The 23,747-nt window shown below is 45.1% G+C and overlaps 1 protein-coding gene across 1 annotated transcript in view; it reads right to left on the bottom strand.

Annotated features, from left to right (window-relative positions):
* Window positions 1-23,747, bottom strand: part of LOC124796117 (hemicentin-2-like) — a 790,202-nt gene that overhangs the window by 134,677 nt on the left and 631,778 nt on the right. The window contains exons 8-10 of the mRNA XM_047260206.1: window positions 22,978-23,108; window positions 18,640-18,799; window positions 435-737 (exon numbers count right to left, since the gene is read on the bottom strand). Coding sequence (XP_047116162.1) covers window positions 435-737; window positions 18,640-18,799; window positions 22,978-23,108 — 594 coding nt within the window. The remainder of the gene's footprint in view (window positions 1-434; window positions 738-18,639; window positions 18,800-22,977; window positions 23,109-23,747) is intronic.

The raw sequence follows: 23,747 nt of genomic DNA, 5'->3' as shown, positions 1-23,747 counted from the left end.
TTCTACTAGTTTTTCCATTCGTCTGTAAAGAATTCGTGTTAGTAGTTTGCAGCTGTGACTAATTAAAGTGATTGTTCGGTAATTTTCACATTTGTCAACACATGCTTCCTTTGGGATTGGAATTATTATATTCTTCTTGAAGTCTGAGGGTATTTCGCCTGTCTCATACATCTTGCTCACCAGATGGTAGAGTTTTGTCAGGACTGGCTCTCCCAAGGCCGTCAGTAGTTCTAATGGAGTGTTGTCTAATCCCGGGGCCTTGTTTCGACTCAGATCTTTCAGTGCCCTGCACCTAAGATAATGCCGCGGTTCATGCACTGAAAATGAACAGATTTTACCCGACCGCATTTCCCCGAGTTAATCAGGCAAGTGTATGGCTTGAAGATGTATGAGAGGAAGGCGGTAACTGAGAGTGGTGTGGAGCGGCCACTCACCGGCGGGCAGCACCTGGAAGACGCAGGGCTCGGCCTGGCGGCCTACGGCGTTGCGCGCCCAGCACGCGAGCGTGCCGTAGTCGCGGTCGGAGGCTGGCGCGTAGCTGAGTTCCCCCGCGGCGGGCCCGCTGGCGTTGCCGAGGCGCGCGGGCGGCACGCCGAAGCTCTCGCCGCTGTTGTTGAACTGCCACTCGAAGGAGACGTCGTCCGCCGGGTCGGCCGCCACTCGGCAGCGCACGCGCACCGCCTCGCCCAGCGAAGCGCCCACCAGCAGCGGCTCCTCGTGCGCGCAGACCGGCGCGACTGCCAACACGAACACAAAGTTATCCACCACCTCTCCGTGGTAAAGAAGGGAACAGTCCAAAGAATTTTACACCAATCGCACTGCTCTGTCGCTTTTACAAACTGGTAGAGAGAATTATTTTAAACCGTCTGTCAAATGTTATTTGAGCCATGGCGACTGGGGTTTGATCTATCGAACGTACTGCGTATAATATTATCGCTGTATGAGGAAATGGCGCCCCCTCGTGGGGGAAGTCGACGAAGCATCTGTGACAGTCGAGTAGTTGGATTTTGCAGGGCGAGCAGAAACAGTGAGATAGGCAGTAGTGCGCGGAGCGTGAAGCCGTGTCTGCCGACGCAGTGTGTGGTGGCGAGAGGAAAGTTTATGGTGGATTTACCGTTTGCATCTAGTGACTACATTCTCGTCTCTATGGCTCTGTGACTGATGTGATGCCATTGCGAGCACAGTTGGTTTGGATATAAGCAGCATTTTGTTCTCAGTGGCCATCGTTCTGGCGACTACTGAGCGTGCTTGCCGTTGTGGTGTATATATTGAGCAGTGTGCTTTGGACGCTTGACCTTACTGTTAGGAGTGCATTGCGTAAGGCCGCGTTTATCCTGGGAGGACTTGTGTTCTGCATTTAAAAACTTAGTTGTTGTCAGTCACTGAATTGCTGAAATGCATTCATACTTCTCTGCTTAAGTGTTGCTGTTTTACGCCCCTCTGAACGTGAAAATGATAAAGGGCCGTACTACGAGGGTCGGTCAAAAAGTAATGCCTCCCATTTTTTTTCTACTTAAAGAAATTAAGTTAAGTGAAAAATTTGAATTTGGCGCCATTCCTCAAACCTTCTTCTGCAATCCACTGCAGTAGTAACTTTCTGTGTCAACAGGTGGCAGCACAGCAGAAGTTTGTAAGATGGCCGACATCGATGTTCGTTTGAGACAGCGTTGTGTGATTGAATTCTTGAATGCAGAAGGTGAAACGCCCATACGCATTCATGAAAGACTGAAGAGGGTGTATGGTGTTGTGACAGTGGATGTCAGCACTGTTAGACGATGGGTTCGTCGTTGTAAGGAAGCTGAAGGGCAAACACCGTTGACTGACGAAAAGCGGAGCGGCAGGCCGGTGAGTGCAGTGACTCCACACAACATTCAGCAAGTTGATGACATCATTCGTGGTGACCGTCGGGTGACTGCAGATGAAGTGTGTCGCATTATTTCTCTTAGTAAAGGCAGTGTGATCACGATTATTAAACAATTGGGGTACTCAAAAGTTTGTGCACGGTGGGTTCCAAGAATGTTAACCGATCAGAATAAAGAGGCAAGGAAAACAATAGCCTCCCAACACTTGCAGCGCTTCCGTTTGGAGGGAGATGAGTTTCTGAAAAAAATTGTGACCGGGGACGAAACATGGGTGCATTTTTTTGAACCCGAATCAAAGAGGCAGTCAATGGAGTGGCGTCACACAAGCTCGCCGAGGAAGAAAAAATTCAAAACTGTGCGATCGGCAGGGAAAGTTATGGCAACAGTTTTCTGGGATACAGAGGGTGTGATTCTGGTTGATTTTTTGGAGCAGGGATGCACAATAAATTCTGTTCAATACGTCACAACCCTCAACAAACTTAAAGCACGTCTTCAGCGAGTTCGCCCAACAAAATCAATGGCAGATGTTCTTCTTTTGCATGACAATGCAAGACCACACACCAGTCGTCACACCTCTGACGAGATTGTCAAAATTGGATGGGAAGTTTTGCCTCATCCCCCATACAGCCCTGACCTGGCACCATCAGACTTCCATCTGTTCGGGCCACTAAAAGAAGCTCATCGTGGGATTCATTTTGAAGATGAGGAGGCCGTCAAAACATCCGTGCGTCAATGGCTTAGGAAGCAGAGCTGTGATTTTTACCGTGCTGGGATACATGCCCTTGTTCAAAGATGGACCAAAACTGTAGAGATGGGCGGAGATTACATTGAAAAATGACAAAATGATCCTCAATGTTGTGGTTTTCAACCTATGTAATTGCATTTAAATTTCCTGACAATTAAACGTAGAAAAAAAAATAGGAGGCATTACTTTTTGACTGACCCTCGTATTACTGACCTTCTCGTGTGTCACTGACTTGGTTGTGTTTTTCAGCCACGTAATTGGTGCGTTTTTTGTAACTAACCGATGTCTGTACCTGATTAATGTTTCCCTGTGACATTGAGTGTTTATCTTGTAACGAACACTGTTTTAGATATTTTAATTAGTGTGTTGCATGAAATCCTATTTGTGCCTCGCAAGTGGAGAGCGGAGGCGGTTTATTGGCCATGACGATGTGTTGGTAGATCCATTTCACGAGTCCATAACAGTCACCCGGAGATTTAGAATTTATTTGTTGTGTTAAGTTAATACTCCTTATTTTAATCGTAGTGCGCTCGTGCAGGAAGTTTATGTGGTTTTGCGCAGATTGCGCGGTATGTTTAGATGACTCTGAATTCCGTGTGTTAAGTTAGTACTCCTTATCTTAAGCGTAGTGTGCTCATGCACAGGTAGTTTATGTGGTTTTGCGCAGATTGCGCGGTATGTTTATATGACTCTGAATTCACTGTGTTAAGTGGTGTCCTCTGAGGTGCTGGAAGTAGTGGATAGACAGCTATTTTGGACACGTTGTATATCCAAATAATTTATGTCCTTATTGCGTTGGTGGGTTGTTTGCCCTTTGTGTCACAGGTGGTGCTAATTTCATTAATTTCACCACCGGTCTTCGCAGAGGCTGTGGGAGGAGCCGACCCACGGTGGCAAGCACTTACGTAGTCGCGCCCGCCCACCGTAGCGGGCGTTGTCTACTAGCCCGACGCCTTCCTGTACTTGGAGGCGGGAGCGTGTTGACTGGTTTCTTAACGGCTTGCAGTCTGGGAAACCGTGCCTTTGGTGTACACGTGGAAGACTTATGTTTTGCTTCCACTACCTAGGAGTGGCTCTATGTGGGTAATGAGAACGACTTACGTTGTTGGTAGCTCAGGCCGAAAGTGGTTCATTTGCTAAACAGAAGATGTATATGCATTTCTTTCCCATAATTCTAAACGTGTTTAGGTGGTTGTGTTTTTTTTTTTAAGTCAATTGAATTGTTGTTCAGAGGTTACTGTGTATGGCCATTAACTTATGCAGACATTTAATAGCAAGGATGTATGTTGAATTCTGGTTTCAAGTTGTGTTGATTATGTGGGGAAATTGCTTTGAACAGACATTTAACTAATTAGTAAACAACTGAATGCTATTTGTGAGTTGAAGTTTATTGTGTTCATAAACATATTATTTTTAGTAGTTCACTTACGCAGTTAGGCGATTTACAAGGCCTGTTGTGTTGTTTTCTTTGAAAAGTATTATCAATGTTATTAATAAAGAAGTGTGTTGTAAAAAAATAAACAGTGAATGAAGTGCCTCAAATCCCTTTGGTCCACACCTTCCGTCATTCACCCTTGGGTGGTATTAACAAACCGTGAAAGCCCATTTCATTATTGATACCTTGCTTATACCTCAGCGACCTCGATTCCGCATGGAAGAAGGTTTTGAAGCCCATAGGGTTACAGGAGTGGTATTCGTCAATGTGACAGCAGCGTACGACACCGCCAATTACCAGTTACTGTTGGACAAGGTCTACAATCTAACCAAAGGTTTCAGCCTCACCAGGCTCATCGTCAGTCTTCTGCAGAAGCGAAGGTTCTGTTCAATGTACACTATGTGATCAAAAGTATCCGGACACATGGCTGAAAATGACTCGTGGCTCTCTCCATCGGTAATGACGGAATTCAATATGGTATTGGCCCATCCTTAGCCTTCATGACAACTTCCACTCTCGCAGGAATACGTCTAATCAGGTGCTGGAAGGTTTCTTGGGAAATGGCAGCCCATTCTTCATGGAGTGCAGCACTGAGGAGAGGTATCGACGTCGGTCGGTGAGGCCTGGCACGAAGTCGGCGTTCCAAAACATCCCAAAAGTGTTATGTAGGATTCAGGTCAGGATTCTGCACGGGCCAGTCCATTACAGGTATTCTATTGTTGTGTAACCATTCCGCCACAGGCAGTGCATTATGAACAGGTGTTAGATTGTGTTGAAAGATGCAGTCGCCATCCCCGAATCATTCTTCAAGAGTGGGAAGCAAGGAGGACCTTAAAACATCAAGGTCGGCCTGTGCTGTGATAGTGCCACGCAAGACAACAAGGGTTGCAAGACCCGTCCATGAAGAGCACGACCACAAAATTAGCCTAAGGACAAACACACACACACACCCACGCCCGAGGGAGGATTCGAACCTCCGCCGGGACCGGCCGTCACATAGATACTAACGACCAACACATAGTCCCCAACTGCAGGAGTTTCTTGTAAGCTGATGATCTCGCTCTAGCAACCCAGAGCACAAACTTCGATCCAATAGATATCACCCTAAAGAGTGCTCTTAATGATATGTCAAAATACTACAGAGTAAATCAGCTTAAACAAAAACCATCAAAAACACAATTGTGTGCTTTCCATCTTAGAAACAAAAGAATCGCTCTGAGCACTGTGGGACTTAACATCTCAGGTCATCAGTCTCCTAGAACTTAGAACTACTTAAACTTAACTAACCTAAGGACATCACACACATCTATGCCCGAGGCAGGATTCGAACCTGCGACCGTAACAGTCGCGCGGTTCCGGACTGAAGCGCCTAAAACCGCTCGGCCACCACGGCCGGCTGAGAAACAGGGAAGCCACCCGCAAGTTAAAAGTAGAATGGTCAGGGATTGAATTGGAACAAAGTGACAGTCAAAAATATTTAGGAATATTACTTGACAGATCTCTGACATTCAAAAAACACTACATGAATTTCTAATTAAATCCCTCCTCCAGGAACAACCTAGTGAGAAAACTGGCCAGATCTCAATGAGGCAGTCAAGTTGAATCCACGCGAACTTTTGCAATGGCATTATACTACTCCACTGCAGAGTATGCCTGTCCTATTTGGTATAAGTCAACATATGCCAGACGGGTGGATATTGACCTAGAAGAACATGCCGAAATATAACAGGCTGCCTGAATTCAACTCCAGTCGAATGGCCCTACCACCTTGTAGAACTTGCACCACCTCCCGTTCGATGAGTAATAGCAGCAAACAGGGAAAGAACGAAACAGGAGCAGGAAAAAATAGCATTCCATGCACGGACAACAATCATACCCACAACGACTAAGATCAAGGAAAGGTTTCTTCAGAACGTCGGAGAAATTAACAACCACTGATGAAGAAGCCAGGTTGAAACTGTGGAGGACTGAGGCATGTCACATGTGGAAAAGATTTCCAGTATCTTTTGGTCAATCTGGAAGTCCTTGAATAGGCATGGGTTAACCTGTCACAATTGGGATGCACTAAAGGAAACAAGACCCAATGTGTCTGTGGGGAAGAACAGATTGTTCGACGTATGCGCCAGTGTCGACTGTGTCCAGCTACCTGCGCGGAAGATGATTTTCGCTAGTCAACGGAAAAAGCATTGGAAGTGGCAAAATTTTGGTCAAAGATTATATAAACTGTGTTGATCTGTCAACAATTGTATAAAATGTGTTTTATATATGTTTCTGACACAAGAATAATAATAAACTCTCCTAGTTCTCCTCAAATACAGTGTGATCAACGAATCACCCCCAAACCACCTAATTTTAGAGCCCTGACCTCAAATACAGTATGATTAACAAATGGCCTTCCGATTTGAAAGTAAAGTTGCCTGAGAACATAGATCGATAACTGGATGAAACAAACAGTTTGATTATTATGAAAGCTGTAAGAATTTCATACAAAGGTTTCGAAGAAGTTGTTACAAAACTTTCCAACAAATGATTCTAAAATCACAATGCACAGAGGCTGTAAATAATACTCCAAATGAGACAGCCATCAGTTTCACTACTAATATTTGAAAGGAGCTTAGCGTGCTAAAGTCTAACGACATGAGCCAGCGGCAAGTGCTCACTGCCGGAGTTATTGGGAGCTCCAACGTTAGGCGGGTGATGGAGCCCCTTAGGTAAATAGCGGGAAGGTCGGGGAAGAAGGCCAGTGTACACTCTGTCTGCTTGCCGGGGGGTCTCATCCGAGATGTGGAGGAGGCCCTACCGGCGGCGATAGAGAGCACTGGGTGCACCCGACTGCAAATTGTTGCTCATGTCGGCACCAATGACTCCTGCCGTCTGGGTTCAGAGGTCATCCTCAGTTCGTACAGGCGGTTGGCGGAATTGGTGAAGGCGGAAAGCCTCGCTCGCGGAGTGAAATCAGAGCTAACTATTAGTAGTATCATTCCCAGAACCGATCGCGGTCCTCTGGTTTGGAGCCGAGTGGAAGGCTTAAACCATAGGCTCAGACGATCCTGCGGAGATCTGGGGTGCAAATTTCTCGACCTCCGCTATCGGGTGGAGAAATGTAGGGTCCCCCTGAATAGGTCAGGCGTGCACTACGCGCCGGAAGCGGCTACAAGGGTAGCGGAGTACGTGTGGAGTGCACATGGGGGTTTTTTAGGTTAGAGAATCCCCTCCCTAGGCCCGACAAGACGCCTCCTGAGACGCAGCAAGGTAGGAGTAGGCAAAATGCAACAGGGAATAACAATATTAATGTGCTAATAGTAAACTGCAGGAGCGTCTACAGAAAGGTCCCAGAACTGCTCTCATTAATAAACGGTCACAACGCTCATATAGTACTACGGACAGAAAGTTGGCTGAAACCAGACATAAATAGTAATGAAATCCTAAACTCAGATTGGAATGTATACCGCAGAGACAGACTGGACAGTGAAGGGGGAGGCGTGTTTATAGCGATAAGAAGTGCAATAGTATCGAAGGAAATTGACGGAGATCCGAAATGTGAAATGATTTGGGTGAAGGTCACGGTTGAAGCAGGCTCAGACATGGTAATTGGATGTCTCTATAGGCCCCCTGGCTCAGCAGCTGTTGTGGCTGAGCACCTGAAGGATAATTTGGAAAATATTTCGAGTAGATTTCCCCACCATGTTATAGTTCTGGGTGGAGATTTTAATTTGCCGGATATAGACTGGGAGACTCAGACGTTCATAACGGGTGGCAGGGACAAAGAATCCAGTGAAATTTTTTTAAGTGCTTTATCTGAAAACTACCTTGAGCAGTTAAACAGAGAACCGACTCGTGCCGATAACATATTAGACCTTCTGGTGACAAACAGACCCGAACTATTTGAAAAAGTTAACGCAGAACAGGGAATCAGCGATCATAAAGCGGTTACGGCATCGATGATTTCAGCCGTAAATAGGAATATTAAAAATGGTAGGAAGATTTTTCTGTTTAGAAAAAGTGACAAAATGCAGATTTCAGAGTACCTGTTGGCTCAACACAAAAGTTTTGTCCCAAGCACAGATAGTGTTGAGGATCAGTGGACAAAGTTCAAAACCGTCGTACATAATGCGTTAGATGAGTATGTGCCAAGCAAGATCGTAAGAGATGGAAAAGAGCCACCGTGGTACAACAACCGAGTTAGAAAACTGTTGCGGAAGCAAAGGGAACTTCACAGCAAACATAAACATAGCCAAAGCCTTGCAGACAAAATAAAATTACGCGAAGCGAAATGTAGTGTGAGGAGGGCTATGCGAGAGGCGTTCAATGAATTCGAAAGTAAAGTTCTATGTACTGACTTGGCAGAAAATCCTAAGAAATTTTGGTCTTATGTCAAAGCGGTAGGTGGATCAAAACAAAATGTCCAGACACTCTGTGACCAAAATGGTACTGAAACAGAGGATGACAGACTAAAGGCCGAAATACTAAATGTCTTTTTCCAAAGTTGTTTCACAGAGGAAGATTGCACTGTAGTTCCTTCTCTAGATTGTCGCACAGATGACAAACTGGTAGATATCGAAATAGACGACAGAGGGATAGAGAAACAATTAAAATCGCTCAAAAGAGGAAAGGCCTCTGAACCTGATGGGATACCAGTTCAATTTTACACAGAGTACGCGAAGGAACTTGCCCCCCTTCTTGCAGCGGTGTACCGCAGGTCTCTAGAAGAGAGTAGCGTTCCAAAGGATTGGAAAAGGGCACAGGTCATCTCCGTTTTCAAGAAGGGACGTCGAGCAGATGTGCAGAACTATAGACCTATGTCTCTAACGTCGATCAGTTACAGAATTTTGGAACACGTATTGTGTTCGAGTATAATGACTTTTCTGGAGACTAGAAATCTACTCTGTAGGAATCAGCATGGGTTTCGAAAAAGACGGTCATGTGAAACCCAGCTCGCGCTATTCGTCCACGAGACTCAGAGGGCCATAGACACGGGTTCACAGGTAGATGCCGTGTTTCTTGACTTCCGCAAGGCGTTCGATACAGTTCTCCACAGTCGTTTAATGAACAAAGTAAGAGCATATGGACTATCAGACCAATTGTATGATTGGATCGAGGAGTTCCTAGATAACAGGACGCAGCAGGTCATTCTCAATGGAGAGAAGTCTTCCGAAGTAAGAGTGATTTCAGGTGTGCCGCAGGGGAGTGTCATAGGGCCGTTCCTATTCACAATATACATAAATGACCTTGTGGATGACATCGGAAGTTCACTGAGGCTTTTTGCAGATGATGCTGTGGTGTATCGAGAGGTTGTAACAATGGAAAATTGTACTGAAATGCAGGAGGATCTGCAGCGAATTGACGTATGGTGCAGGCAATGGCAATTGAATCTCAATGTAGACAAGTGTAATGTGCTGCGAATACACAGAAAGATAGATCCTTTATCATTTAGCTACAAAATAGCAGGTCAGCAACTGGAAGCAGTTAATACCATAAATTATCTGGGAGTACGCATTAGGAGTGATTTAAAATGGAATGATCATATAATGTTGATCGTCGGTAAAGCAGATGCCAGACTGAGATTCATTGGAAGAATCCTAAGGAAATGCAATCCGAAAACAAAGGAAGCAGGTTAGAGTACGCTTGTTCGCCCACTGCTTGAATACTGCTCAGCAGTGTGGGATCCGTACCATATAGGGTTGATAGAAGATATTGAGAAGATCCAACGGAGAGCAGCGCGCTTCGTCACAGGATCATTTAGTAATCGCGAAAGCGTTACGGAGATGATAAATAAACTCCAATGGAAGGCTCTGCAGGAGAGACGCTCAGTAGCTCGGTATGGGCTTTTGTCAAAGTTTCGAGAACATACCTTCAGCGAAGAGTCAAGCAGTATATTGCTCCCTCCTACGTATATCTCGCAAAGAGACCATGAGGATAAAATCAGAGAAATTAGAGCCCACACAGAGGCATACCGACAATCCTTCTTTCCACGAACAACACGACACTGGAACAGAAGGGAGAACCGATAGAGGTACTGAAGGTACCCTCCGCCACACACCGTCAGATGGCTTGCGGAGTATGGATGTAGATGTTGATGTAGATAGAGACACATGGCATAATACACTGGTCGAGCACTATGCCAAGTCACCCACCTAAGAGCCACGGCCAGTCTACCTGATCGGGGAGCAGAGAGCATAACTAGATAGTAAATAAAACGTTTCTACTGTCATCTAGTGGCTTGTGACTCACCCTGCCGCACAAACACCCGTCAAAGACACCCACACACTACAAAAGAATAAGGTTGAAATGAAGTACCCAATTGAACAACGTATGTTTCTCGTTCTAGCATGTCACAGGTTAGAACACACTACTGCAGCAACAAGTCTACAACGTTATAATGTTCCAAAGAACCCGAAGCTAAAACCATTCGCAAGATATTCCCCAAATTCTAACCTTTAAGCAGTGTGCCTGGTCCTGTAGGGTATGTTGGCCTAATGTTATTCCTAAAAATGACACCATTAATTTTGGGCTTCACCTGCGAACGAGAAAATCCGTCGGTAGAATTGCGGCAGAGAGAAATCTTAAACATTCGAGCAGGTGTACAATATCGAGAAGCAGTATACATATGTTGCCATTCAAAATCGGAAGTCACCAGATCATATTCGCAACCGCTGTTCAACAAAGCACTGACTATGGAAACCAGTATCTCAAAAACATCAATAATGAAGAATTTTTTGTTGTCTAGTTCACGGGTACTGATGAATGGAATTGTGAATGTACAAAGCAGGAGGTTTTGGGGTTCCGGAAATCCATATTTGTGAGAAACGAAACCACTGCATTCTCCCAAAGTTAGCGTTTGGACTGCGGTATGTAGCGTAGGCACTGTCAGCCATTTTTTTTCATGCAGGAATAGATAAGCAGTGACCATTAAGTTCCATTGCTCTGAAATAATTAGCACACAGCAAGAATTGATGGGTGGACCCACTGAAACGTTGTTCGTGTAAGATTGCGCCTGACCATATTGCACCAAACAGGTGGTCCGCATTCTAGAGGAGAATATTGGGAATAGCGTCATTCCGTTGCATTATCCCAAGTTTCGTAGAGCTGGCATAGACTGGTCTCCATATTCACCCATACTCCTTGTGAACACTTTTTATGGTGCATATTGAAAGGCTTTGCTACTGGAACTATTTTAGCATGCTGGACGAATTTGAATCATCGATCAGTGTGGCAAGTGAACTCATTCCCACTGAGACACTACAAGATGCAATGGGAAATTTAGCAGCCCGTTTGCGCCACTTCTCTTCGGCTAGCTGAGGACATTTGAAAAAGTGTGATGTGAATTTGACGACGTTTGCGGAGTATGAGAGAGAGACAGACAGAGAGATACGAGCCACACAATGCCTGCGATCCAGGAACATGTTCATCTGGGGAACGCAGTTTCGCATCATCATGGAAATGGAGCAAAAATAAAATGAAACCTCTAGAATCGTGACAGCCTCCCAAGAGAATAGCCGGCCTCTGATAGTGATTTCACACTACGCTGCAGATGAAATGCTAACACAATGAAGGTGAAAGTACTGCGCTGTCAGACTGACGTCCTAAGGTCGGACATCCCCTCTTCCCAGATGAAGCAGATAGAGAGGTGAAAGATCCTGGTCTCACTCTGAAGTGTCGTCTGTCGGATGAACCATTCACATTGTATGTACGACAGTCAGTCAGAAAGTAAAGCCCTCTATTTTTTCTTTTTTTTTGTCCTTCATAAAGATTGTAACCCAGTCATCCTGATTTTGGTGCACTTCCACAAACTTTCTTCTACAGAATGCATCAGTAACAGTGACCTACATAAAGAAACGGCAACACTGTACCTTTTTTTGCGTCATCAGTCTTGTGGCTTGAGGCGGTTTGCCACGAATTCCTCTCCTGTGCCATCTCAGAGTAGCATTTGCAAAATGGTTCAAATGGCTCTGAGCACTATTGGACTTAACATCTATGGTCATCAGTCCCCTACAACTTAGAACTACTTAAACCTAACTAACCTAAAGACATCACACACCCATTCATCACGAGGCAGAGAAAATTCCTGACCCCTTTTCACATATTCCTTTCCTCTCCTGTTCTGCGCAGAATCTCCTCATTCCTTATCTTAGCACTCCACCTAGTTTTCAACATTCGTCTATAGCACCACTTCTCATACGCTTCGATTCTCTTCTGCTCCGGTTTTCGCACAACGCATGTTTCACTACCATACAATGCTGTACTCAGAAAGTTCTTTTTCAAGTTACGGCCTACGTTTGACACCAGTAGACTTCTCTTGGACAGGAACATCCTCTTTGCCAGTGCTAGTGTGCTTTTGATGTCCTCCTTGCACCTTCCGTCACTGATTATTTTGCTTCCTAGGTAGAATTCCCTAACTTCATCCACTTCGTGACCATTAAGTTTCTCGATGTTCTCATTTTTGCTACTTCTTTCGTTGTTCTTCGATTTACTCTCAATCTATATTCTGTACTCATTAGACTGTTCATTTCATTCAGAAGATAATGTAATTCATCCCCCCTTTCACTCAGGATACCAATGTCATCAGTGAATCATATCATTGATATCCTTTTATCTCGAATTTTAATTCCACTCTTGAACCTTTCTTTGATTTACATAATTGCTTCTTCGATGTACAGTTTGATCCGTAGGGGCAAAAGACTACATCCCTGTCTTACGCCCTTATTAATCCGAGCGCTTCACGCTTCGTCGTCTACTATTATTATTACCTCCTGGCGCATGTACAAATTGTATATTACCCATCTCTCCCTATAGCGCACCCCTATTTTTCTCAGAATTTCGACCATCTTCCACCATATGACACTGTCGAACGCTTTTCCAGGACGACATATCCTATGTATAGCTCACTGTATAAGTTTACAAAATTAATGTACGTACACCGCAGCGCTCTATGATTGAATGGAGTGTGGGAACGCCGCGGCAGGCGTCACCAACGTTGGCAGACGGGTTCGTCGCTATGGAGATGCCGAGGGACGAATAGGGTTGGATGACGCAACGCGGAGCTGCAGTGACTTCAGACAACATGAAAATGGAGTTGTTCTGGCTGATTGTTTGATACGTGTCCAATATGTGAAAACACTCAATAGGTTTAAGGCACGTCTGCAGCGAGTAAGTCGATCAACTGCAAATGCTGATGTTCTTCTTTTCCACGGCAATGCAAGACCCTACATCGTTCACTTCGACACTAGCTATATTGCAAAAAATTGATTAGGAATTCTTGCCCCATCAGCCATAGTGCCTGATCGTACAGTCTTCGAAGATCTCTTAGATACAAACAAACAAACACCGTCCGAACAGGCCTTCAAGGCCGAATAGTGTCGACCTGCTGCATTGTGATCCTCAGCCCTTTAATTACCCGCGCGAAAATTCATGATTTGGTCACTCGTGTGGATGACAGGTGTCTTCCACAAAGCAAGCGGTATATTTGTATACTTTCAACGGTCTTTATGAATTATTTTATGATTTTTTTATTAAATCTAAATATAATAATTTAATATTCGTACAGAGTATAATATATTCCAACGTTTGAAACAGTTCGACCATTCGAAGAACAATATCTTCAGCTGAATTACTGGCATTACATGGTCTCTCTGGTTGCTTACCGCCATACGGCTCTAAATTCAAAGTGTAAGCTGTTTTTACATCAACCAAAGCAAACACTTTTATCCAATACTTTGCTGGTCTGCTAGGCATATATTGCCTGAATGGAATGGGCGGTTTCCTCTAAATGCAAAATGCTGTTCGTCAACAGTTAAGATATTTACTAGGTGAAAAATATTTTTGACAATTGTTCGTGAATAGTTCAAGAACCTCTCTGATAGAAGCCAACTTGTCAGTCTCTCTGCGAACACCTCTACCACGGATATTATCAAACCTAAGACATCTCAACAGAAATCTGAATCGGTGCTCACTTATGCATAAATAATATAAGTCCGTTTCCCTTTGAGTTATCCCAGAATTTCGAGATACTCTTCCTAGAACATCTCAAAGATCCACACAGATATAACAAACCAATGAAAGCTCTGATCTCTATCGCATCTGTTTCTTTAGCATCCCTTTCCCTAGAGAAGTTACCACGAATTTCACTGATGGACATATTAGTGCTTGTTGCGATAATGTTTATTATGTTTTCTTCCAATAACGCATTCAGAATCTCTGTTTTTGTCTTTTTTTTATACGAGCTTGATGTTTTGGTCCAGGCAAATGCGTAATAATATTACAAGATTTGCTTCTAACAATGGTAGGATATTTGTTTTTCCTCCATTTAGTTATTCCACCTTTCCCTAAAATAAATGCATCCTCTTGAGTTACTTCTTCCCGTGACTCATATTCATCATTCTGTGGCACTTCTTTTTCTGTTTCTGATTCATGACCGCTTTCATGAACACAGTCAGTCTCTGAGTCAGCGCTATCACTGTGAGAATCTTCATCTCTCAGCCCATTGAACTATACCAAGCATACACTAGGAACTCTACTAAACTCTGTCAGAGGTTCTTTTGCTTTTGAGATTTCTTCCACAATCTAAAAATAAAGAGAATATTATGGAACAGGAAAGGTAACTGCAGTCAGTTCCAATTAGTCCAAATTTACGCACATGAAAGATCGACTGAATCTAGAAAGCAATAAAGTAATACAGACTTACTTTGATTCAGATTGTGGCAGCAGAGCTCGCGTGGATGACTGGTGTCCTCCAGACTATAATAAAGTTTCATAAACAATGTATCTTTCGAAACTGAAAGCCAACAATGATTGGAGGTAGCTGCTGGAGAGTTAACAGAAAGGTGCTGAAAATGGCGCGATCTCAATCCTGCCCCGTGAGACAAAACTGAACGGGAGATTCATGTGGATGACGAGTGTCATCCGCGCGAGCGACGGAGGGTTAATCGTCACCAGATGCAGGCACAGAGCGGCATGTAGTCAGCAAACCACTCTCACTCAGTTTTCATGACAGATGTCACTATTTCTCCTGATACTACTTTTCAGTCAAGCAGCTCCTCTGTTGGCCACGTAAATGCTGAGTCCACCCCAGCGGCCAATAGCTCTTGGCAGACCCGGACTGTGACCCATCCAAGCGTTAGCCAAGCCCGACAGTGAGTAATTTCGTTGAGCTGCAGAGAACTTGTGTTACCACTGCAACAAGGCCGTCGAAAATGCAGATACCTTGAAAAATTCCGCGTGTCAATGGGTGAGGAAGCAGATCCACGATTTATACCACACACGTATACATGGTCTTGTTTCAAAGAAGAAACACCCTGTGGAGAAAGGTTGCGATTGCGCTGAAAAATGATAAATAAATAGTGAAAGTTGTTTGGAAATTTGGAAGTTTGTGGTAAGTTCCTATGGGACCAAACTGCTGAGGTCATCGGTCCTTAGGCTTACACACTACTTAAGCTAACTTAAACTAACTTTCGCTAGGGACAAGACACACACCCATGCCCGAGAGAGGACTCGAACCTCCGACGGGGGTAGCCGCGCGAACAGTGGCAAGGCGCCCAGACCGTGGGGCTACCCCGTCGTGAATGTTGTAGCTGTCATTATATCTATAGGTTTGAACTCATAAGTGATTCTGGAATGCTGATGTTCAATTCAGTACCTGCTTCAGATATCTATGCAGGGGCACCACTTGCAGGAATCAGGAGCTGTATTTATGGCTCCAACAGCAGCTTATGATACAGTTAATCATAGAAGACTTCTTATGAAGCTGTACAGTGCCACTAGAGACTACCAGGTAACCTTTTTCATAAGGAATCTCTCTGAAAATAGAAGATTTTTTGTTGGTTTCCAGGGCGAGAGAAGCGGATGGAGATCACTAAAAAACGGATTACCCCAGGGAAGTGTGCTTGCTCCAGCTTTGTTTAACATCTACACAAATGATCAACCACTACCTGGAGGAACACAGAGCTTCATCTATGCGGATTATTGTGCTATCACAGCCCAAGCCCGCTGCTTTGAAACTATTGAAGAGAAACTGTCCAAAGCACTGAGAAAACTGTCAGCTTACTACAGGAAAAACCAGTTGAGACCAAATCCTAGAAAAACACAGACTTGCTCTTTCCATCGTAAAAACCGGCAGGCAGCTAGAGCCCTCAATATCACCTGGGAAGAAACATCTGTAGAACACTGTACGTATCCCAAATACCTACGGATCACCCTTGACAGTGCATTAACATATACACTCCTGGAAATTGAAATAAGAACACCGTGAATTCATTGTCCCAGGAAGGGGAAACTTTATTGACACATTCCTGGGGTCAGATACATCACATGATCACACTGACAGAACCACAGGCACATAGACACAGGCAACAGAGCATGCACAATGTCGGCACTAGTACAGTGTATATCCACCTTTCGCAGCAATGCAGGCTGCTATTCTCCCATGGAGACAATCGTAGAGATGCTGGATGTAGTCCTGTGGAACGGCTTGCCATGCCATTTCCACCTGGCGCCTCAGTTGGACCAGCGTTCGTGCTGGACGTGCAGACCGCGTGAGACGACGCTTCATCCAGTCCCAAACATGCTTAATGGGGGACAGATCCGGAGATCTTGCTGGCCAGGGTAGATGACTTACCCCTTCTAGAGCACGTTGGGTGGAACGGGATACATGCGGACGTGCATTGTCCTGTTGGAACAGCAACTTCCCTTGCCGGTCTAGGAATGGTAGAACGATGGGTTCGCTGACGGTTTGGATGTACCGTGCACTATTCAGTGTCCCCTAGACGATCACCAGTGGTGTACGGCCAGTGTAGGAGATCGCTCCCCACAACATGATGCCGGGTGTTGGCCCTGTGTGCCTCGGTCGTATGCAGTCCTCATTGTGGCGCTCACCTGCACGGCGCCAAACACGCATACGACCATCATTGGCACCAACGCAGAAGCGTCTCTCATCGCTGAAGACGACACGTCTCCATTCGTCTCTCCATTCACGCCTGTCGCGACACCACTGGAGGCGGGCTGCACGATGTTGGGGCGTGAGCGGAAGACGGCCTAACGGTGTGCGGGACCGTAGCCCAGCTTCATGGAGACGGTTGCGAATGGTCCTCGCCGATACCCCAGGAGCAACAGTGTCCCTAATTTGCTGGGAAGTGGCGGTGCGGTCCCCTACGGCACTGCGTAGGATCCTACGGTCTTGGCGTGCATCCGTGCGTCGCTGCGGTCCGGTCCCAGGTCGACGGACACGTGCACCTTCCGCCGACCACTGGCGACAACATCGATGTACTGTGGAGACCTCACGCCCCACGTGTTGAGCAATTCGGCGGTACGTCCACCCGGCCTCCCGCATGCCCACTATACGCCCTCGCTCAAAGTCCGTCAACTGCACATACGGTTCACGTCCACGCTGTCGCGGCATGCTACCAGTGTTAAAGACTGCGATGGAGCTCCGTATGCCACGGCAAACTGGCTGACACTGACGGCGGCGGTGCACAAATGCTGCGCAGCTAACGCCATTCGACGGCCAACACCGCTGTTCCTGGTGTGTCCGCTGTGCCGTGCGTGTGATCATTGCTTGTACAGCCCTCTCGCAGTGTCCGGAGCAAGTATGGTGGGTCTGACACACCGGTGTCAATGTGTTCTTTTTTCCATTTCCAGGAGTGTAAAAGGCACTGCCTAAATACCGAGCATAAAGTGGCAGCCAGGAAAAATATCATCAGAAAGCTAACAGGCACAACGTGGGCAGCACACGCCAACACTGTGAGAACCTCTTCCCTTCTCTGCCGGAGAATACTCAAGCCCAGTGTGGTTCAGTTCTTGCCATGCAAAACAGTAGATCTCGCTCTTAATGATACTTGTCGTATCATGACCGGGTGCCCGAAGCCTACTGCTCTGGATAAACTGTACAGCCTCGCGGGAATTGCAACCCTCCGGCATCCGCCGAGAGGTAGCAGAAAAAACTGAGAATTAAAAACTCAGAAACTTCTGAAGCTCACCCCGTATATGGCTATCAATCAGCAAACCCATGGCTCAAGTCCAGAAAGACCTTCCGCAGATCTACCGAGGCTCTAATTGGGGCACCACAGCAACGCCGAATCGAAATATGGCGTGCAAGGCTTACCAGTATTGTGGGATGGTTTACACCAAACGACAGACTACCACCCGGATACACAGAGAGTTGGAGTACGTGCAGATCCCTCAACAGACTACGCTCGGGTGTCACGAAATGTAAGAGCAATCTGACTAAATAGGATTTCCTAGAGGAGCCGCCACTCATTGAGTGTGGAGCAACGCAGACGATCTTCCACCTGCTCCAGTGTATCCAAAGTCCAGCAACATGCACAACAGAAGACCTGCTACATGCAACGCCAAATGCAACAGAGGTTGCTAACTTTTTTGGTGGCAAAAGTGTAAATAATTGTATTGTAAATACATATACACACGACATGTAAATATTGTACGTTATTTTATGCATCGTAAATGCTTCTGACAAGAATAAATAAATAAATAAATAATATGTATAAGGGATTTACTTTTCTTGTACGATAAAAATAATAAAATAGGAGACGTTACGTCATGACTGGACCTCGTAACGATGAAGAGGAGCAAGTTGGAGCGGTACTCACATCGCACCCTGAGGAAGACCGGGCGGCTGGCGGTCTCGCCGCGCTCGTTGGCGGCGACGCAGGTGTAGCTGCCGGCGTGGTGTCGTGTCACGCCCTGCAGCACCAGGCTGTCCGTGCTGAGGATCACGCCCGCCGACATGTTCTGCACCACCGGCGCGCCCTGCACGACACACGCAACACGCACGCCTCGTTACACACAAGTGCGCGCCGTTACCAGGGTACATGTGGAGCCACGGGGCGTTAGGCGCTTGTTATTCAGGGAAAGATAGGACTGTAGTGGAACCGGAAGCATTTTATTTAAATATTCGATAGAAAGTGGTTAAAATAAACGTTGCACATTTCTTTCTTGTCAGTAATGCACATAATACGAGGTGTGTGAGAAAAGTAATGAAACTGGCAACACTGCGAGCGACCTGGCAACGCTGTATTGTTCTGTTTGTGCAGACTGTTGTGTTCATTCCTTCCAGAAGATCAGACCGAGTTTCAGCTCCATAAACGCATAACGCGATTTTTGAGAGCGCCGTCAGTGAAGTTATGTATTTGTTGTGCGAAAATGGAACAGCGGAATTTAGAGCACCGTTTTCCATCACGTTTCATGTTAAACGTGGCGAATTTGAGAGTGCAACCTTTCAAAAGTTCAAACAGGCCTTTGGGGAACATTTCTCATCAATGGGAGAAGTTTTTGGGCGGCGCAAATAATTTTTGAGTGGCCGAAAACACGATCAAGGTGGACATCACCCAGGAAGACCTCGAAATTAAAAAACAAAGCTGGTTTGATTTTTTAACAGTACGGGTATCCTGCATAAAGAATTTCTTCTTCCATGACAAACTGGAAACCAAGTAATTTACAAAGAAGTCCTTGGAAGGCACAGGGAAACGGTGAATCGAGTGAGACCGGACATTTCAGGTAAGTGGATGGTGCATCAAGACAATGCCCCATGTCACACGACCACTTACATCACAGAATTTTTTATCTTAAAAGGCATTCCTGTTCTTCTACAGTCCCCCCCCCCCCCCTCCCCAAATCCCTATTCACCTTATCTCGGTCCTCGCAACTTTTTTCTCTTCCTTAAATTGAAACATGTCTTACAAGGATGTCAGTCAATTTTGGGCTCTCGAGAATATTCAAAAGAATGTGAAAACATGGAAAAGGCTCTACCAGTTGAGGCATTCCGGCGTTGCTACCAAGAGTGGGAACAGCAACTCCTCCAAAGTATAGCTACCGAAGTGAACTACTTCGAGGGGGATATTATTGCTGTTTGAAAAAAAAAAGTTGATAGGTAAATGATTAGTCTCATTATTTTTCTCATACACCTAGTTGGAAATAAAACTGATTTTTCCTCTTGGGTGCAGTCATAACATAACAGATATAAAGAATATAAACGCTCTTCCACTTGATAAACACAATCAAAAAAAAGAAAAAAAGAACACCTTACGAAGGTTTCGCTGCAAGAACTACAGTTTCCTCTCACTAACATATTGCATGACACTTTGTTTATAAACCTATTGGCCCGAGTTGTGGCTGGAGACGATTTTGAATGCGATTAGGTGTACTCGTTACGAAATTGTCGAGGTAAGCCCGGGTGATATAGTCCTACTCCTCTGCAGCGACCTCTTTGATGCCGTGTAAGGTGTCTGATGTGACAGGACAATTTCAAACCGCTCCTTGTAGCATGCTCTGTACATTATCGATGCAGTGAAGATCAGGAGAATATGGAAGTCATTCCATCCAGTTGGTGTTATGCTCCATGTTGAAGGTGTTGTGTCTAGGAATCCAGTATGCTCGGTTCACTACACCAACAAACAACTCCTATTAATGAGTTTTATTACAAAAGATAATTACAATTATTTAACTTGGATATATGTCGCAAGCAAAGGGCGACATAAAAAATCAGTCTTCTTCAGACTACACGAACAAAAGTCTGTGCTACATGGAGGTAGCTAACGAAGTGGCTAACGTTGAAGCTGCTATCGAAGTGGGCTGGCACCATTCGGGCTTGGCGCTTATCCTCTTCACATAGGGGCAACTGCTGCCACGTTCTCATCCAGGAGGGAGGACGGTCAGTTCGCGATTGGCTGACTTCTTATCAAGTGAACAATACTATGAAACTTCCTGGCAGATTAAAACTGTGTGCCCGACCGAGACTCGAACTCGGGACCTTTGCCTTTCGCGGGCAAGTGCTCTACCATCTGAGCTACCGAAGCACGACTCACGGCCGGTACTCACAGCTTTACTTCTGCCAGTATCTCGTCTCCTACCTTCCAAACTTTACAGAAGCACTCCTGCGGTAGCTCAGATGGTAGAGCAATTGCCCGCGAAAGGCAAAGGTCCCGAGTTCGAGTCTCGGTCGGGCACACAGTTTTAATCTGCCAGGAAGTTTCATACCAGCGCACACTCCGCTGCAGAGTGAGAATCTCATTCTGGAAACATCCCCCAGGCTGTGGCTAAGCCGTGTCTCCGCAATATCCTTTCTTTCAGGAGTGCTAGTTCTGCAAGGTTCGCAGGAGAGTTTCTGTAAAGTTTGGAAGGTAGGAGACGAGATACTGGCAGAAGTAAAGCTGTGAGTACCGGGCGTGAGTCGTGCTTCGGTAGCTCAGATGGTAGAGCACTTTCCCGCGAAAGGCAAAGGTCCCGAGTTCGAGTCTCGGTCGAGCACACAGTTTTAATCTGCCAGGAAGTTTCATATCAGCGCACACTCCGCTGCAGAGTGAGAATCTCATTCTGAACAATACTATGTTACATTGCTTAACAGAATTATGAAACTTGATTTTCGAAAGTTGTTAGAGAAGTATTTTTCTCAAAATATTTTAAAGGTCAAGATCGCAAATAAAACCATATTAAATGACGACTAGTTGCAGCTGTTTATACAAGCATCTTCAGATCTGCAATAATAAGCGTACAGAAAACTGCTTTAGGATATCACTGAGTGAACAGATTGCAGGAAAATATTCTAAACAGGATCATGTGAACAATTCATTAACATATCAGTTATGAAATCATGTGTTGTGTCAGCTGGTAAATGATACTACGACACAATGTGTGAAGAAGTAATTTCGCTGCCGAAAGGTTTTGTTAGGATCGTACAAGATTAAAAATTTCAACCTGTCCGTAAGTCCATCTTAGTTTGTCAAAGAGGTCATACTTTCTGTAGCTTCATCATCTTGTGAAAGTATTTGTTGTTCAAAACAGGAATTACCAGAAGCCTATACCCGTCTGTTTTCGTCGTCAGCGGACTACCGATAGATGAAATTCGGAAATAATGGTTCTCATTTGCAAAATGATACACTTGTTCCTTTCCATCCTCACATAAGGTTTGCGTCATCACACAATTAATGTGCTGCACCCACACAGTGATGTGGTCCAAAAGTACGCCTGATAAGGGAGGTGAGCGGTGAATCTGAAGATGCATTTGCGCAAACCACAAGGGGAGGAAGAGCCCTGACGAGTCTTTGGATTCCAGTTAGTAAGTGTATTAACAGTGTGCGTTGAAATTTTTTTTTAATTTCATGTTGTTAGCAGCAATTCTTCGCGGAAGAAACCATTAATACAAAAAATAAGTCAACACATCCTTCTCCATTAACTTTTGAAAGCGTAATTTTACGGTGTAGAGGTTGCTTCACAGACCCTTCTCGAACTCACGTGCTTCTTTCAAGACCGTGATCAATGCAAAACTTAAATCATTTGATTCTCTCCAATAGTTGGTTGATAGCCTTTGTTCGTCCTTCTTTTCAGTAACCTTGACCAAACACACACACACACACACACACACACACACACACAAGCAGTCAACAGCATCTTTAAGAATGTTTACTGTTCATCAAACCGTCCACATTTTCAGAATTTTCAATGTTATACCGTCGCTTATACTAATACCGCCACCACGACACTGAATAGCCCAGGTAATTCTGTACTATGGAGCATATTAAGGCACCAGTATCTCACTGCAAGCACGGTGTATTCGTCACATCATAATGTACGTCTCACGGTTGTCAACCTTCAATCTGTCAGACTCGAAAAAGTAGCAGTTGAAGCCCCCCTTACTTAAAAGCACAAGCACTAGTGACGACCGAAATTAAAACTTTGCTTCTACTTCTAGCCTTCGACTTCAGTTTACGTAACTGGCGTTTTAGTTGCGCCATCGAAATCTCACTGTAGTTAAACTGTGAATTTTTAGTGAAAAGATATTTGTATTTTAGCTAGATAGAGGAAAAGAGTTTTACTTAATTTGGTTTCATTCTATTAATCTAAAAACATATCAAGAATGTAGATAAGGTGTTTCATTAACCTACAGAAGCAGAAGCTATTCATACACTTTTAGAAGGCAGCTGGGTACTTACGTCATGCAGCCACGCTATCCTGTGCTCCTTGGGGTTGGCGCGGATGGAACACTCGAAGTAGACGTCGTCGTTCTCCTTTATGTCGTCAGGATTCAGGGAGTTCCCCAGCTGCAGCCTCACCACTGGCGCATCTGGCAGAGTGGGAAAAGCAGCGAGACAATGGAAAGAACCGGTTCAAACAAGGTTTTACAGAATGAGATTTTCACTCTGCAGCGGAGTGTGCGTTGATATGAAACTGCCTGGCAGATTAAAACTGTGTACCGGACCGAGACTCGAACTTGGGACCTTTGCCTTCACGGGCAAGTGCTCAGCAGAAAGATTCAGCGCAGACACCACTGCAGAGTGAAAATCTCATTCTGGAAACATCCTCCAGGCTGTGGTTAAGCCATGTCTCCGCAATATCCTTTCTTCCAGCAGTGCTAGTTCTGCAGGGTTCGCAGAAGAGCTTCTGTGAAGTTTGGAACGTAGGGGACGAGATGCTGGCAGAGGTAGAGCTGTGAGGACGGGGTGTGAGTCGTGCTTGGGTAGCTCAGATGGTAGAGCACTTGCCCGCGAAAGGCACTGGTTCCGAGTTAGAGTCTCTGTCCGGTACACAGTTTTAATCTGCCAGGAAGTTTCAAGGTTTAACAGTTAAACGACTTTTAGCAATTCCGGAATGAAATGAAGATCGTGTATGGATTACAACTTACTTAAACGTTCAATTTGGTTCAAAGGCAGTTCCTATGAGCAGATTATTAAAGCATCATGAACGGCTGAAATGAAAATATGGC

This window comes from Schistocerca piceifrons, chromosome 4, assembly GCF_021461385.2.
Source record: "Schistocerca piceifrons isolate TAMUIC-IGC-003096 chromosome 4, iqSchPice1.1, whole genome shotgun sequence".
In the NCBI taxonomy this organism is placed as follows: Eukaryota; Metazoa; Arthropoda; class Insecta; order Orthoptera; family Acrididae; genus Schistocerca; species Schistocerca piceifrons.
Note: the sequence above shows the minus strand (reverse complement) of the source record. Positions and strands in the feature narration are given on the sequence as shown.